This window comes from Leucoraja erinacea, chromosome 25, assembly GCF_028641065.1.
Source record: "Leucoraja erinacea ecotype New England chromosome 25, Leri_hhj_1, whole genome shotgun sequence".
NCBI lineage: Eukaryota > Metazoa > Chordata > Chondrichthyes > Rajiformes > Rajidae > Leucoraja > Leucoraja erinaceus.
In genome coordinates, this window is record NC_073401.1 from 30,989,028 (window position 1) to 31,004,083 (window position 15,056).

General features: G+C 47.4%; 1 protein-coding gene across 1 annotated transcript in view; it reads right to left on the reverse strand.

Moving 5' to 3' along the window:
- Nucleotides 1-15,056, reverse strand: part of dnah10 (dynein axonemal heavy chain 10) — a 123,036-nt gene that overhangs the window by 25,057 nt on the left and 82,923 nt on the right. Inside the window, exons 50-62 of the mRNA XM_055655466.1 lie at nt 14,448-14,541; nt 14,070-14,237; nt 12,986-13,174; nt 12,729-12,900; nt 11,903-12,106; nt 10,352-10,432; nt 9,646-9,843; nt 8,996-9,157; nt 5,770-5,944; nt 4,044-4,225; nt 2,346-2,482; nt 2,031-2,248; nt 604-825 (exon numbers count right to left, since the gene is read on the reverse strand). Of these exons, the coding sequence (XP_055511441.1) occupies nt 604-825; nt 2,031-2,248; nt 2,346-2,482; nt 4,044-4,225; nt 5,770-5,944; nt 8,996-9,157; nt 9,646-9,843; nt 10,352-10,432; nt 11,903-12,106; nt 12,729-12,900; nt 12,986-13,174; nt 14,070-14,237; nt 14,448-14,541 (2,202 nt within the window). The remainder of the gene's footprint in view (nt 1-603; nt 826-2,030; nt 2,249-2,345; nt 2,483-4,043; nt 4,226-5,769; nt 5,945-8,995; nt 9,158-9,645; nt 9,844-10,351; nt 10,433-11,902; nt 12,107-12,728; nt 12,901-12,985; nt 13,175-14,069; nt 14,238-14,447; nt 14,542-15,056) is intronic.

Here is a 15,056-nt window from a genome sequence, read left to right on the forward strand (position 1 = left end):
TCTGGTGGAAGAATGTCCGTGTTGGCAGCTCACACTGTTTGCTTCAATTCATTCAGTTGGATGAGCTGCATGAGTTTCTGAATCAGAAGTCTGCGGGGCCTGTGGTGAGAATAGGCTTGAGTTGTGAACTAGAGTGGTGCTACAATTAGGTATGTGATTGTTACACCATACAAACTTATCTCATTGACTGTAAAACATCTCAAAATGTCCTGAAATTATTACAAATACAGGAGAGCAAGTCTCCATGGTAGGAAGGCAGGATGGATATATATCAAAGTCTAGAGGACAGGAGATGTGCGGACAAGTTTTGTTTTTTATACAGAATGATGGGGGGGGGGCAGGGATGGTGGTGGAGGCAGATATGTGACATTTCAGAGCTTTGTAGATAGGTACATGGATATGCAGGGAATGGAGGGATATGAGTCCCATGCGGGTAGGTATGATTAGTTGAATGCAGCATCATGTTTGTACAGATGTGTGGGCTGAAGGAGCTGCTCCTGTGCTGAGTCTTTATTATGGAACCATAATGGGGAGAAGTGGGTGGCTTGATCAGGGATGGTGGTGGAATGTTCCCAGGCAGTAGCAACAGTAGATAGGACAGACCTGCTTATTTCAACTTCATCGGTAAGAATGGTTTCCAGGCGAAAGGGCTGACTGAGTGGGATTTCACGCTGCAGTATATCGCTCTGCCACTTGTCGTAAATCATTTCATGCCGGAACTCAGAGCTGAAGGCCCCCTCGTAACTCAGAAAGGCAGCACACATCAGGCAGTCGCCCAATAGTTTCACCCGCCGAACCTTCAGATCCTCCAAGTCATTGGTCCAGCTGTGTGGAGGCAAATGAAAGTGAATGCCAACTACTTGATGTTAACAATCCAGAGAGATTTCTTAATACCACATTTCATGAAATATTTCAGTCGAGTATTAGCAACAGATTATAATCTTATATTACTAAAAGTCTGATCTTGACCGCTTTTGGCCCACTGTGCTGCGAATTCTGAGAGAATGCCGCCACCAATGGCCGTCATTTTTGGCTACCTTGCTCAGAGCCCCCCTCCGCCTTCCGGGACCGGAGGGGTTTTCCCATCGATGAAAAATCAGAGAGATATTAATGTTTTTAAAAAAATTCCCCATTCTCTCTGCTGCCCTCCGCTAGTGGCAGGGGGAGGGACTATAAAACCCGGAAGTGTAGTGCCTCACTCAGTCTCTGCCAGACCCAGGAAGCGAGAGGGTCACAGCTCTAAGCTGCAAATAACACTGAATGCACATCTACTCCACGGAGTCCCCTCGATGCAGCTGTAAAATGACTGCAGCCCAATTGTTTGCCTCGCCTTTTTTTAAAGTTTGTTTTCGCAAAATTCACAAAATGACAATTTTGGTTGTCAAGTGGCTGCAGCCCAATTGTTTGCCTCGGCTTGGCTTTTTAAATCATTGCAACAGTTGGATGCCAGCCCAAGAATCCATTCGGCCCACAATGTCTATACTAGCCCTCTGGAAACCAGTACCTTCGGCACGCAACACCCATACTAGCACAACAGACAGCCCCCCCCCCCGGCGAACGATATTGGAATTGGTGGAGAGGTGAAATATTGCGTTGGTGACCAGCCCTCCCATGTGATGCTGGGACCCAACGGGTCCCACTTAGTCTAGTCCATTCTAAAATCTAAAACTGACAAAGCTTTCTGTTTGTGTTGGAAAGTACCTGGGTTCCTGGGTTTCTGCAGGTCAGGTTAGCCTTTGTGTTCACCATGTGTTTGAACTGTTGGCTTGCAAGTTCACAATCCGTCCAACAACAGCTCATTGATCTGAAATATTGACTCTGATGAATTTCCAATGCTCAGCTTTTGCATTTGGTGCTGAGTGTGTGGATGGACTTGTACTCAGGGTGCAGGCTGCTTTGCGGAGCTCTGCTCAGAGTCTATCTATCCTCAGTATTCTATCCTTGCTCTCTCTCTGCTTCCCAGTGTGTCATCCCACTGATGATTATTTTGCACCCAGTGCCCAACATGAGGTAGCCCTGCATGGACTCACCGCACGTTTTCCGAGCCCAACCCAGAAATGAGCTTGTCCGCCGCCACCAATCGACGCTCCATGATTTCTGCTTCTTCTTGCAGCTGCAGCTTTTCCCTCATTGCTGCCTCGTAGCGATTGCTCAGCGCTTGTAGCTCATGCTGGATGGCTGCCAGCTCTGCCTGGATCTTCTCTAGATCACGTTTGCTCTGATAGTAATTACGCTCCAGCCTGGCTACCTACAGAAGCACAAACACACCCAGCTGACCATCCCAGCACAATACTAACTATGGAATGGTGACAAGAAGCCCGGTGGCTTTGCTGAGGGTGAACTACCTTCTCTCGCTTGGGCTTGATCTCTCTGGCCACATCACAGTAGCCCATAACAGCCTCGACAAACTTCAACATCCCAGCACCTGCTCTGCTGATGGCCTGCATTTCATCAAGCGACGTGTTCAGATTCTTGAGAAAACCTAGGTACAGTTTGTACAAAACTGATTAGTTTTGAGACCGTGAGGTGCAGATTAAGTTCTATTTATTAATAAAAACATTCTAAAATTCATCTGCAATCTAGAGGGAGATTGCTGTTAATTCTGTCAAAGTACTGGGGTGTTTTGACTTCTTGTATTGATCGGAAACTCCAAACAAAGTCATTCAGCTCATAGGTTAATGAGGGGAATTAGAGAGAACATGATCAAAGGAACATAGATGATAATCCAGGCTTCATTCATAACATCTCCATGGCAACCAGGGGTCCCTCTGAAGAGAGATTCTCTTTATCCTATCCAGTCCCCCACAACCTCTGCAACTGAAAACAAACTTGTTTTCCCTCTTTAATGAATGCCTCAGTCCAAGACACTAATGCCCCTGCCCCACTTAGGAAACCTGAACGGAAACCTCTGGAGACTTTGCACCCCGCCCAAGGTTTCCGTGCGGTTCCCGGAGGTTTTTGTCAGTCTCCCTACCTGCTTCCACTACCTGCAATCTCCGGCAACCACCTGCAACCTCCGGGAACGGCACGGAAACCTTGGGTGGGGCGCAAAGTTTCCAGAGGTTTCCGTTCATGTTTCCTAAGTGGGACAGGGGCATAACTCTGTTGTTTAAGAAGGAACTGCAGGTGCTGGAAAATCGAAGGTACACAAAAATGCTGGAGAAACTCAGCGGGTGCAGCAGCATCTATGGAGCGAAGGGGCATAACTCTGTTGCTCCTTCCAGATGCTGCCTGACTTGCTGAAGTTTCCTGCACTTTCTGCTTCTCTGTCTGAAAGAATAGAGTTCACAAGGTCATACCCATGAGGGGATTGTGCAAGGTTCTGGAGTGAAGCAGCTGCTCTTGTGCAGGAGGCCATATCAGGCTGGGCACAACAATTACTTTTCTTCAGGTGTGGAACTCTGCTGCCCCCATCTGGCCTTCGATCTCACAGCAAGGAGTCTCTGTCTCACGGCTCAGTGCCAAGCAACCACCTCAATTGTATCGAGCTGTTAGTGGTGAGCGCACACATCCAGAATTTAATAGAAAGATAAACCGCAAGAAAGAGAATTTAACAATAGATTGAACCGCACAGCAGTAACTCAGTGGGACAGGCAGCATCTGTGGAGAACATGGATGGGTGACGTTTCACAGAGTGCTGGAGTAACTCAGCGGGTCAGGCAGCATCTGTGGAGAACATGGATGGGTGACGTTTCACAGAGTGCTGGAGTAACTCAGTGGGTCAGGCAGCATCTGTGGAGAACATGGATGGGTGACGTTTCACATAGTGCTGGAGTAACTCAGTGGGTCAGGCAGCATCTGTGGAGAACATGGATGGGTGACGTTACAGGCGTGCCCCTTCTTCAGACTGCAGGGAATACTGAAGAAGGGACCTGGCCCAAAACACCTAAGAAATGGGTTGGGTCAAGTAATGTTTCATCCCCAATATTCCACGTAACGAGCAGTTGTGAAGGACTGGGCCAGACAGGGTATGGGAGCTTCACACACACCCAGTGGTCTGGGCACAGAGAGTTTTCTGATAATTCTGCTGCCACTACATTTACCTTTCACAGTTTTGACCTGCGTCTGCCCAATAGCATCACAGTCCATTTCCATCAGGCTCTTGAGGAAGTATGCTTCTGACATCATGCCCTTGGCAGATTTCCAGTTAATTTCCTTGTAGCCTCTCATCACCAGGATACATTCACACACTGTCTGTACTTGTCGAGGAGGCTTTGCAAACGACCTTTTCATTACAAAACAGATAGAAATTTAAATCTTCAACTTAAACAATTCTCACCAATATTAGTTCAGTTTAAAGGCCTTTCAGCTCACCGGCCTCACTGACACATTAGGGAGAATTTACATCGCACCAAGCCAATTAGCCCACAAACCTGTACGTCTTTGGAGTGTGGGAGCAAACCGACGATCTCGGAGAAAATCCACGCAGGTCACGGGGAGAACGTACAAACTCCATACAGACAGGTCACGGGGAGAACGTACAAACTCCATACAGACAGCACCCGTAGTTGGGATCGAACCCGGGTCTCTAGCGTTGAAAGTGCTGTAAGGCAGCAACCCTACCGCTGGGCCACTGTATTATGTATGGACGCCAAGTAATTAGGAAAGATGACAGGATGTTGCTGGAAATGAAATAAGACAGGTGTTGGAAATGAAGCAAAAACACACTCATCAGTCAGGCAGCATCTGTGGAGAGAGAAACCAGCAGTCTGAATGTTACTGGTGTGTGAAAGTGGAATGAAATACAAATAAAAAAAGGATAGGGAGAGCATGGGACATTAATACCATCACCAGAGCAGTTGTGCACTGCACTGGAGATGTCCCAACAATTCTGGCCACCTACAAGACAAGTTAGAAATATGGTGCAAACTCACAACTTGGTCAGACACCAATGTGACTCGAACAACTCTCAATTAGCATGACACTCGCCACAGTGTAGTGGCCTGTTGCAATAGAGCCCACCACAGCCCCCCTCTCTCACTGCCCCCTCACTCAGTCCCCCCTCTCTCACTGGCCCCTCACTCAGTCCCCCCTCTCTCACTGCCCCCTCACCCCCTCTCTCACTGGCCATAGTGTAGTGACCTGTCATAGTAGAGCCCAACACAGCCCCCCTCCACACCGCGCACTCTCCCCCTCTCTCACTCCCCCCTCTCACAGTCAAATCTGGGCCCATGGATGGATGTCAGGAGAATAGGATACATGGAAAATTAGTGGAAATATGGAACCGCTGATAAAGATGTCCCCCCTTCTCTGCTGTAAGGAAGTATGGAAGACAATAGGGGTAGGGCTTCTGAACAACTCCCACACACACACACCTCTCACACACACACACACACCACCACACACACAACACCCACACACACCCACACACACACCCACACACACACACACACACACACACACACACACACACACACAAACACACACCCACACACACACACACACACACACACACACACACACACACACACACACACACACACAAACAAACACCCACACCCACACACACACACACACACACACAACACACACACACAAACACCCACACACACACACAACACCCACACAACAATATGAGGCACCTCAGAGGAAATACCACAATATACATCAACCAGCCTCGACAAATCAAGCTCCACAACTCTTGTTTTCCCATTTTTGTCAATTTTCTACACATACTCTACCACCGTCCTTGTAACCCAATGCAGTTGAATTTGTTAACTTGTTAGAAAGTCCAGTGTTGTTGAGGGTGTGCAGGTGGGCTGGTGTTACCTGATCTCTGTAACGTCAGACTTGTCCAGACTCTGCAGAGCCACCCTTGCTGCCTCGAGGGCGGGCAGTGCCTCGGCCAACGCATTCTCTGCCTCCTGCTTCTCCACAGCTATCACCTTATTCTGCTCCTCTATCTCCGCAGCTTTCTCCTCTGCCAGCTTCCTCTTCTCCTCAGCTGGAAATAGAAACGTGGATATCAACCTTTGTTTATGCTTCTGACATATTGCATTTTGTAAAAGGGTGGATTTTTCCAAATACAAAGCGTAGCTATGGGCACGCGCATGGGCCCTAGCTATGCCCACCTCTTTGTAGGGTATGTCATAGAAACATAGAAAACAGGTGCAGCACTGCCATTCAATGTGATAATGGCTGATTGTCCCCTATCAATAACCCGTGCCTGCTTACTCCCCATATCCCTTGACTCCACTAGCCCCTAGAGCTCTTTGTTCGAGGCGAACCGTGGCCCTATCCCCGAACTCTACCTCCACTACATCGAGGACAGCATTGGTGCTATGTCCTGCACACACACTCAATTCACTGACTTCATCCATTTCACCACTAACTTCCATCCGGCACTCAAATGCACCTGGACCATTTCCGGCATCTCCCTACCGTTTCTAGACCTCACTATCTCCATCGCAGGTGATAGACTTCTGACCAACATCCACTATAAACCCACTGACTCCTACGGCTATCTGGACTACACTTCTTCCCACCCTGCTTCCTGCAAGGACTACATTCCCTACACCGAATTCCTCCGTCTACGCCGCATCTGCTCCCAGGATGAGGTGTTCCACACCAGGGCATCAGAGATGTCCCCATTCTTCAGGGAACGGGGGTTCCCCTCTTCTACTGTAGATGAGGCTCTCACCAGGGTCTTTTCATTACCCCATAACTCTGCTCTCTCTCCCCATCCCTCCCACTCGTAACAAGGGCAGAGTCCCCCTTGTCCTCACGTCCACCCTACCAACCATCACATACAACAAATAATTCTCCGACATTTTCGCCACCTCCAATGGGATCCAACCACTGGCCACATCTTCCCATCTCCTCCCCTGTCTGCTTTCCGCCGACACCGGTCCCTCTGTAACTCCCTGGTCAATTTGTCCCTTCCCACCCAAACCACCCCCTCTCCTGGCACTTTCCCTTGCAAACGCAATAAATGCTACACTTGTCCCTTTACATCACCCCTTGACTCCATTCAAGGACTCAAGCAGTCGTTCCAAGTGCGGCAGAGGTTCACCTGCACCTCCTCCAACCTCATCGGTTGCATCCACTGCTCTAGGTGTCAGCTGATCTACATTGATGAGACCAAGCGTAGGCTTGGTGATCGCTTCGCCCATCACCTCCACTCAGTTCACATTAACCAACCTGATCTCTCGGTGGCTCAGCACTTCAACTCCCCCTCCCATTCCGAATCTGACCTTTCTGTCCTGGGCCTCCTCCATGGCCAGAGTGAGGACCACTGTAAATTGGAGGAGCATCACCTCATATTTCGCTTGGGCAATTTACATAGAAACATAAAAATTAGGTGCAGGCCCTTCGAGCCTGCACCGCCATTCAATATGATCATGGCTGATCATCCAACTCAGTATCCCGTACCTGCCTTCTCTCCATACCCCCTGATCCCCTTAGCCACAAGGGCCACATCTAACTCCCTCTTAAATATAGCCAATGAACTGGCCTCAACTACCCTCTGTGGCAGAGAGTTCCACAGATTCACCACTCTCTGTGTGAAAAAAGTTCTTCTCATCTCAGTTTTAAAGGATTTCCCCCTAATCCTTAAGCTGCGACCCCTTGTCCTGGACTTCCCTAACATCGGGAACAATCTTCCTGCATCTAGCCTGTCCAACCCCTTAAGAATTTTGTAAGTTTCTATAAGATCCCCTCTCAATCTCCTAAATTCTAGAGAGTATAAACCAAGTCTATCCAGTCTTTCTTCATAAGACAGTCCTGTCATACCAAGAATCAGTCTGGTGAACCGTCTCTGCACTCCCTCTATGGCAATAATGTCCTTCCTCAGATTTGAAGACCAAAACTGTACGCAATACACCCCAGCGGTATGAACATTGACTTCTATAATTGCAGGTAGTCCCTGCTTTCTCCTCCCCTTCTCAGCTCTCCCTCAGCCCACAGTCTCCGCCTCTTCCTTTCTTCTTCCCGCCCTCACCCTCACATCAGTCTGAAGGGTCTCGATCCGAAACGTTGCCCATTTCTTTCGCTCCATAGATGCTGCCTCACCCGCTGAGTTTCTCCAGCATTTTTGTCTACCTTGCATTGTGCAAAGATTGGCACAGACTAAAATTAAATACCACCTTGTTTGAACTTCATTTGTCAGCAACTTTCACCTCCTAACACGGTGATGTAACGTGGTGATGTAACACAGTGTAAAGTGGTGGGGACTGGGCACCTCTGCAACAGTGTGGCTGGCACCATGCCTCACCCTGAGGGCACAATCTCCAACTTAGAGCAGGCCTTTCAGGAGAATGCATTGTGTTGGGTCAGAAGATGGACTGAGTGCTGGAGTAACTCAGTGGGACTGGCAGCATCTCTGGAGAGAAGGAATAGGTGACGTTTTGGGAGTCGAGACCCTGCTTTAAAAAGTGTTGGATCAGTTTCTCAAGGGACATTGAGCAAAGCAGATCACTCATATCCACCTCGAGCTGATCCTTTGAAGTGATGTGACAGATGTGCATCCCTTTGTGCATGGTTGCAGGGGAGTCCATGCACAGAACCATCCACTCAACACAGAAGCTGCAGCACCAATGGGAATCTGTGAGGGTGACCATAGATTTGTTGATCTCCATCTGGTAAATGTACATTGTTGGATAAATGTAGGAAACCTGAGCTGACAGTATTGATGTTAGCAGCAACACTTGAAGGTAGCAGCTGACAGATCAATGTGTGCTGGGGATTCAGCAGGCTGGGGTGAGGTTCATTACAGTTTGGAAGAATGAGAGGTGATCTTATTGACACACAATGTTCTGTGGGGATTGGCAGGAGTGTTAATGGGGGTGATAGACTCAACAAGAGGAAGCACCCATGTCAGATGGAGACCAAGAGGGAACTCCTCTCAGAGGGTTTGATCCCATGCGTGGTGATGACAAGATGGAGACGGACAGGCATTTTATGTAACGAGGGAGCAGGGAAAGTGGTGTTGAGGCTGCATGGATCAGCTGTGACTTCACTGAATGACACGCAAGGATATCCAGCAAGCTGGCCTTACCAATAGTGGTGTTCAGGGCAATCTCTGCCAACAGGGCTTCACACGCTTCAGTTTTCTCTGCCAGTACAATCTTTTGTTCTGCTAGCTTCTGGTTTAACTCAGCTAGCTGAACACTGGCCTCCTTTAACTTGTCCAATCCACCCTCCAAACGCTTGCACTGCGCTGCAGGGAAATGACAAAGGAGATTGCATTAGAATTGGTGACGGTAACATTGCTCTCATCAACATTAGAAGTCATTGTCTCCCCTGACAGGGCCCTCATCTTGGATCTTCAGCAGGCCACTAGCTCTAATCCCTGCTCTCCAACCTTCCCACCCACCTCCTCCCTCCCTCCTCTGCTTGGAGTTTCCCCCAATCCCTCCGCCTCTTTACTTTCCTCTCCTCCATCCAATGTTTGATCAACATCCTGATCTCTCCACTGTTTTGGTGGAACTTCTCTCACCTCTCGGGGCATTAATGCAGGTGTATAAAGGAATCTGGTTGTGTAGTCACAAGATGCAAGACCATTATCATTTAACAAATTTAACAAATGCAAGCTGTTTTTTAAAAGTTTACACACAAGGATAATGTAAATGGTTTAACAGTAAGTCCCTGAACTCAACAAACATTGTCAAACTTTGGTTCACTTTCCCTTTGATGAGCTGATCCTACCCAAAATGAACTGATCTTTCTCATTCAATAAGCGAGCGTAAGTGTTGATGAAGTCCAGGTAGTTTTTCGGAGTGACATAGTTACTGCGACGTAACTTCAGCAGGAATGTCTGACTGTACTCTTCCACAGAATTGTGTGCCATCACCACATGGTCTATCACATTTTCAAAATGCTCACTTGGAATCATTGGGTTCTTTCCTGCAAAGAGGGAATGACAGATGATTGTGCCTCAGTATCATTAATAATTTCAAGTAACCCCAGCATTCCCTCTCCCTCTCGCTCTCTCTCTCTATCCCTCCCCCATCCAAGTCACACCAGCTTTTCGTTTTCACCCCACAAACAGTTAACAATGGCCCATTTTATTTATCATCGTTTTATATCTACATCATCGTCTATATCTCTCGTTTCCCTTTCCCGTGACTTTCAGTCTGAAGAAGGGTCTCGACCCAAAACGTCATCCATTCCTTCTCTCCAGAGATGCTGCCTGTCCCCGGAGAGTTACTCCAGCATTTTGTGCCTCAGTATAGATTCAGTTCACAGTTTTCTCACAAACAGCTTAGATAACTGTTGCGAAGGATTAACGGGTTCCATTTGCTTCTGAGCTTCACAACTTGTTGGCCTAAAGGTACATTTGCAGGCTGGCATCTTGCCCACACATCCACATGACAGAGCAAGGTTAGGTTGAGTGAAGGGGCATGTAGCTCACCTAGGAATGCCTGTGCCACAGCGAGCAGGGCTTGAGGTGGCCACGGTAAGAACCAGTCAATCCCAGTGTTGTTCACTAGACCTGCAAAACACATCTCTCTCAGTCAAGTCAAGTCAAGAGAGTTTTATTGTCATGTGTCCCAGATAGGACAATGAAATTCTTGTATTCTTGTATTCATTCTTGTATTCAAATTTTATTGTCGTTGCCTCACTTTGAGACAACGAAATGAATTTCCCGCACCGTGCCCTCTTCCCCCACATAAAAACACAAAAAAACACAAAAAAAATACACTTTTAACATAACAAAATAAACAAAAAAACAAAAAGATACCGGGCTGTAGGTGGAGGCTGCTGGCACCAGTGCCACCGGTAGTACAAGGCTTCTTGCTTGCTGCAGCACAACAGAATATGTAAACATAAATTACGGGAGATAAAAGTTCAGTGTGTCTCTAGACCAATGTATATGACAGACCATGGGTGAATGGTTAGGGTTAGGGTCTATAGACCACAGACCATATATAACATGTGAGCTATTCCTATCACAGCACAGTAAATATAACTTCAGTCTGCAAGAATGACACATAAAGCTTCTTCTGCAGTTAATAAACTGAAAATTCAATCACTAAAGTTGTTTAGTAAATATACAGTCAACTCATTTCCATTTTAATAATCCATTTGTGAAAGCAGTTGGCAGCAGGGATGCTGGAGCGATAGAGCATTGATGTGGAAATGCTGAGAGATGCAAATCACACGGAATCAAGGGAGAAAACAGGAATGGGATCATCAGCCACGCTCATATTGAATGGCCGTGCTGGATCCCAGGGCCGAATGGCCTACTCCTGCACCTATTTTCCATGTTTCCTCCTCAGAACCACCTAATCACAGAAGAGTTTTCATCCAATATTCTTCACTCTGCGTATAGAAAAGGCCTCACAACATTCTAGTTATAAAGACATAGCCCACATAATGAGTTTCACAACTTGAGTCCACCTCCCTCAGTGTTGCGGACAATACGGAGAATTTGCAACTCCCACCACTCCACGTTACATTTAGAATTTGTCCATAAAGCAGACAAACCCAATCAATCAAATGACCATCCAATATGTGAACTCTCAATCATCTGCAAAGTTGTCAACCCAGAGAGAGTGCATCGGTCGTTCAGCCTCTGACGTGTGGTTAATGCAGGCGGTTAACGACACCCTGCTCCCACCCCCCACCCACGACCCACCCAGCACCCCCCACCCCACCCAGCACCCACCCACCCAGTACCCACCCACCCACCCACCCACCCACCCACCCACCCCCCACCCCCCCCCCCACCACCCAGTACCCCCCACCCAGTACCCACCCACCCACACCCACCCACCCAGCACCCACCCACCCACCCAGCACCCACCCACGGGTGTCGAGTACTGGGATCTCCAGGCTCATGCTTCATACTGTTAATTCCTTTGAAGTACAAGCCCACTGAGTAGAAATGACACATGATCTCTAACTGTAATACAACAATGAATATCCAAGCACTGTAACACACACAATGACATAGACAAACCTGGAAAGTTTCTGCACCGTGTGCGTAATAGATCTCCCACAGGTGACATGCCCAATACTATGTGCAGGTTACTGGCGCTCTTATTAACAAAGAACTGCCAGATACTCTCTTTAGCTGGACTGCAGCCAGCTTTCATTGCTTCATCTCTTACTTGTCCTAAAATCGTTTCTTTCTCGTCATCTGGAAAAAGTGCCGGGACAATGCCTGGAAAAGAACGTTAACAAAGAAATCCCATCAGCACCAGCTTGCTTTCATTCTGTAGTTTCCTTTTCAGCCCAGGATCGCTGGCCCAAAGAAGTCGTGTGATAATTCTGATTCACTACTGATCCCTGGTGTCATTCACTACTGCTGGTAGACAAAAGTGTTGGAGAAACTCAGCGGGTGCAGCAGCATGTATGGAGCGAAGGAAATAGGCAACGTTTCGGGCCGAAACCCTTCTTCGGCCCGAAACGTTGCCTAAGGAAATAGGCGACGTTTCGGGCCGAATCCCTTCTTCAGACTGATGTAGGGTGGGGGGCGGGCAACGGGGAGAATAAAGGAAAAAGGAAGAGGAGGAGTCCAAGGGCTGGGAATAGTTTGGAGGGATATGGGGCAAGTGGGAATAGTTTGGCTAGATAACTTGGTCGGCCGCAACCCTGTTTCTTGGAGAGTTGGGCCAAATGGCTTGTGTCCGTGCCTTGAGACTTTACGTACTGTTCTGGGCTGAACACCAGGAACCAATACTCTACATGTTCAAGATGGAAGTGCATCAGAGCACCAGTAAGCATTGTGATAAAGCGTTTGTGGACTTGAAGTGTGCGGCGGCGGAGTGCAGTTGTTGCAATACCCGAGGTCAGCATGTTGTTTATCAGCTCCAGGAATCCTTCCTCAGCCACGTGGGCATCAGTAAAGAGAAAGACTGTCGGCTTGTTCTCAATGCCTAGCTTCAGATACAGAGCTTTCAAATCGTCTCGGAAATTAGTCTCTGCATAACCACGACTCAGAACAATCTCATAAATCTGATAAAAACAAAAATGAAAATGTGTAAGTGCTTATTGTTGCTGGCTCTGTGTGAATATGCACCCAGTCTGGAGAGAAGCATACCTCGCAGTCGGCTGTGTAGGAGGCCAGCTTGGTGAGGGATTGCTTGCCGGACCCTCCAACTCCCACCAACAGAGCGTGGCCCCTGTCCATCCGGATGATGCGATGAATCCGTGTCAAGTGCTCCACAGCATCATCGAACAGCACCAGCCTCATGTGCGACTTTGTCTCATTGTACTCTTCCAAAATTTCCTGTCACACAATCAATCCAATTTAACTAATTAACCTGCCAATCTCTACGTGCCAAATTATCATTCAAAAACAAGAAAAATGATGACATTCATCAGCAACATCTTTACCCCAGTTCAGCAAGCATGAAACAAGGGCAGAATCAGAAGAGACAAAAGCTATGATAAGGGTTCAGGTGAGGGAGTATTTCGGAAGACGGACATGAAGGAGAAATAGGGAAATGATGGTCAGTGCTGGGAAGGGGCAGATTGTGCATGCAGACAGTGGCAAGAAAAATAGTAACATCAAATGAGAGGGAAAACAAAACAAATGTGAAAGGCAGTGCACACTAGATTAGGACAGTGTCTTTAATGAACAACAGTGCCACGTTAGCAGTCCCCAATCTTCTGGCACTACTCCTGTAAGCAGGGTTATTGGACAGGATGGATATTCATCCATAGTGCTGGGGAACTCAGCCAGGTCAGGCAGCATCTGTGGAGGGAATGGACAGAAGACATTTCACACTGGAACTCTTCTTCAGTCTGACGAAGGGTCCGAGCCCGATACATCGTCTCACTGACCCCGCTGAGTTACTCCAGCGCTCAAGATTCCAACATCTGCAGTTTCATATTCTTCCAACCTGGTGATTTATCGACCTTCAAAGATGCTTTGCCCTTCATCCAAACATCTTCTCCCTTGCATATACTCCATCTAATATCCCAGCTATTTTCATATAAATGGCAACAGAGAAACCAACAATAAGATCTTTACCCGATCTGCATGACTGCACCAGAGCCATTTGGATCTGTTTGCCACAAGATGTGAGAGATAGTCATGTTCTAGAAGCATTGGTTTCTTAAAACAATTGTTCAAAGGGAATGGATTGGTGTAAGGTGTAATGGTTCTTGTTCCTCCCCACCTGGAAGAGAGCTTTGGCAGCTTCGTAGTCCTGCAGATCCTCATACACCCGTGGTTCACCCTCATGCATGAAGGTGCGGTAATCTCCAAACAGAATCGGATTCCTGCTGGCTTGCTCAAATATCGTCGGGAAATGTTCTTCTAATAACTGGTTGATATTTCCTTGAACCTTAAAAATTAAAAAAAAAATTAAACCTTGAAAGAAAAACCATAATCCATGCAGAATGGATTTTCACAATTTATTTGCTACATTTGATCATTCCCTTCAAATCATTTGTTTCAATAGAGCAAGTTTTAATGTATTTTGAGGACATAGGCTTGATCTGACCTGATCAACTTGTCATGAGATACAGTGGAGTCTGGTGACCTTTATACTAACCAGCATTTTGTCCTCCTCATTAATGAGCCTGTCATGAAACACTCGAAGGCATTCGTTTCTCCACAGCCGGACCATCTGTGCAACTGTCTGAAACCTTGCCAAATTGTAGAGAAAGAAAAGATTTTGAGAATGGAAGAAGTAAATGTCTGTTAAATATCAGGATTTGTATCCGTTCCGAGTATCTGCTCACATACATCTGCTCACATACACGTCTGCTTCCGCAGAGACCGCTCCCTCCGTAACTCCCTGGTCAATTCGTCCCACCCCAGCAAAACTACCCCCTCTCCGGCACTTTCCACTTACCCGAAACGTTGCCTATTTCCTTTGCTCCATAGATGCTGCCTCACCCGCTGAGTTTCTCCCGCATTTTTGTCTACCTTCGATTTTCCAGCATCTGCATTTCCTTCTTAAGCATGATGTCACTTGATGTCTGGTCTTTCAACCACACCACAATCAACACTAGTGAAAGCAAGCTGTGGGAGTCTGATGTGGGACGTGACCACAACTACCACTTGATGACCCTGAAGCTATTTCAACCTTCAGGGGGATACAGTCAATGCTATAGACATGCTGGCATCAATGATCTCTTACCAATCAGAGACAAGTTCA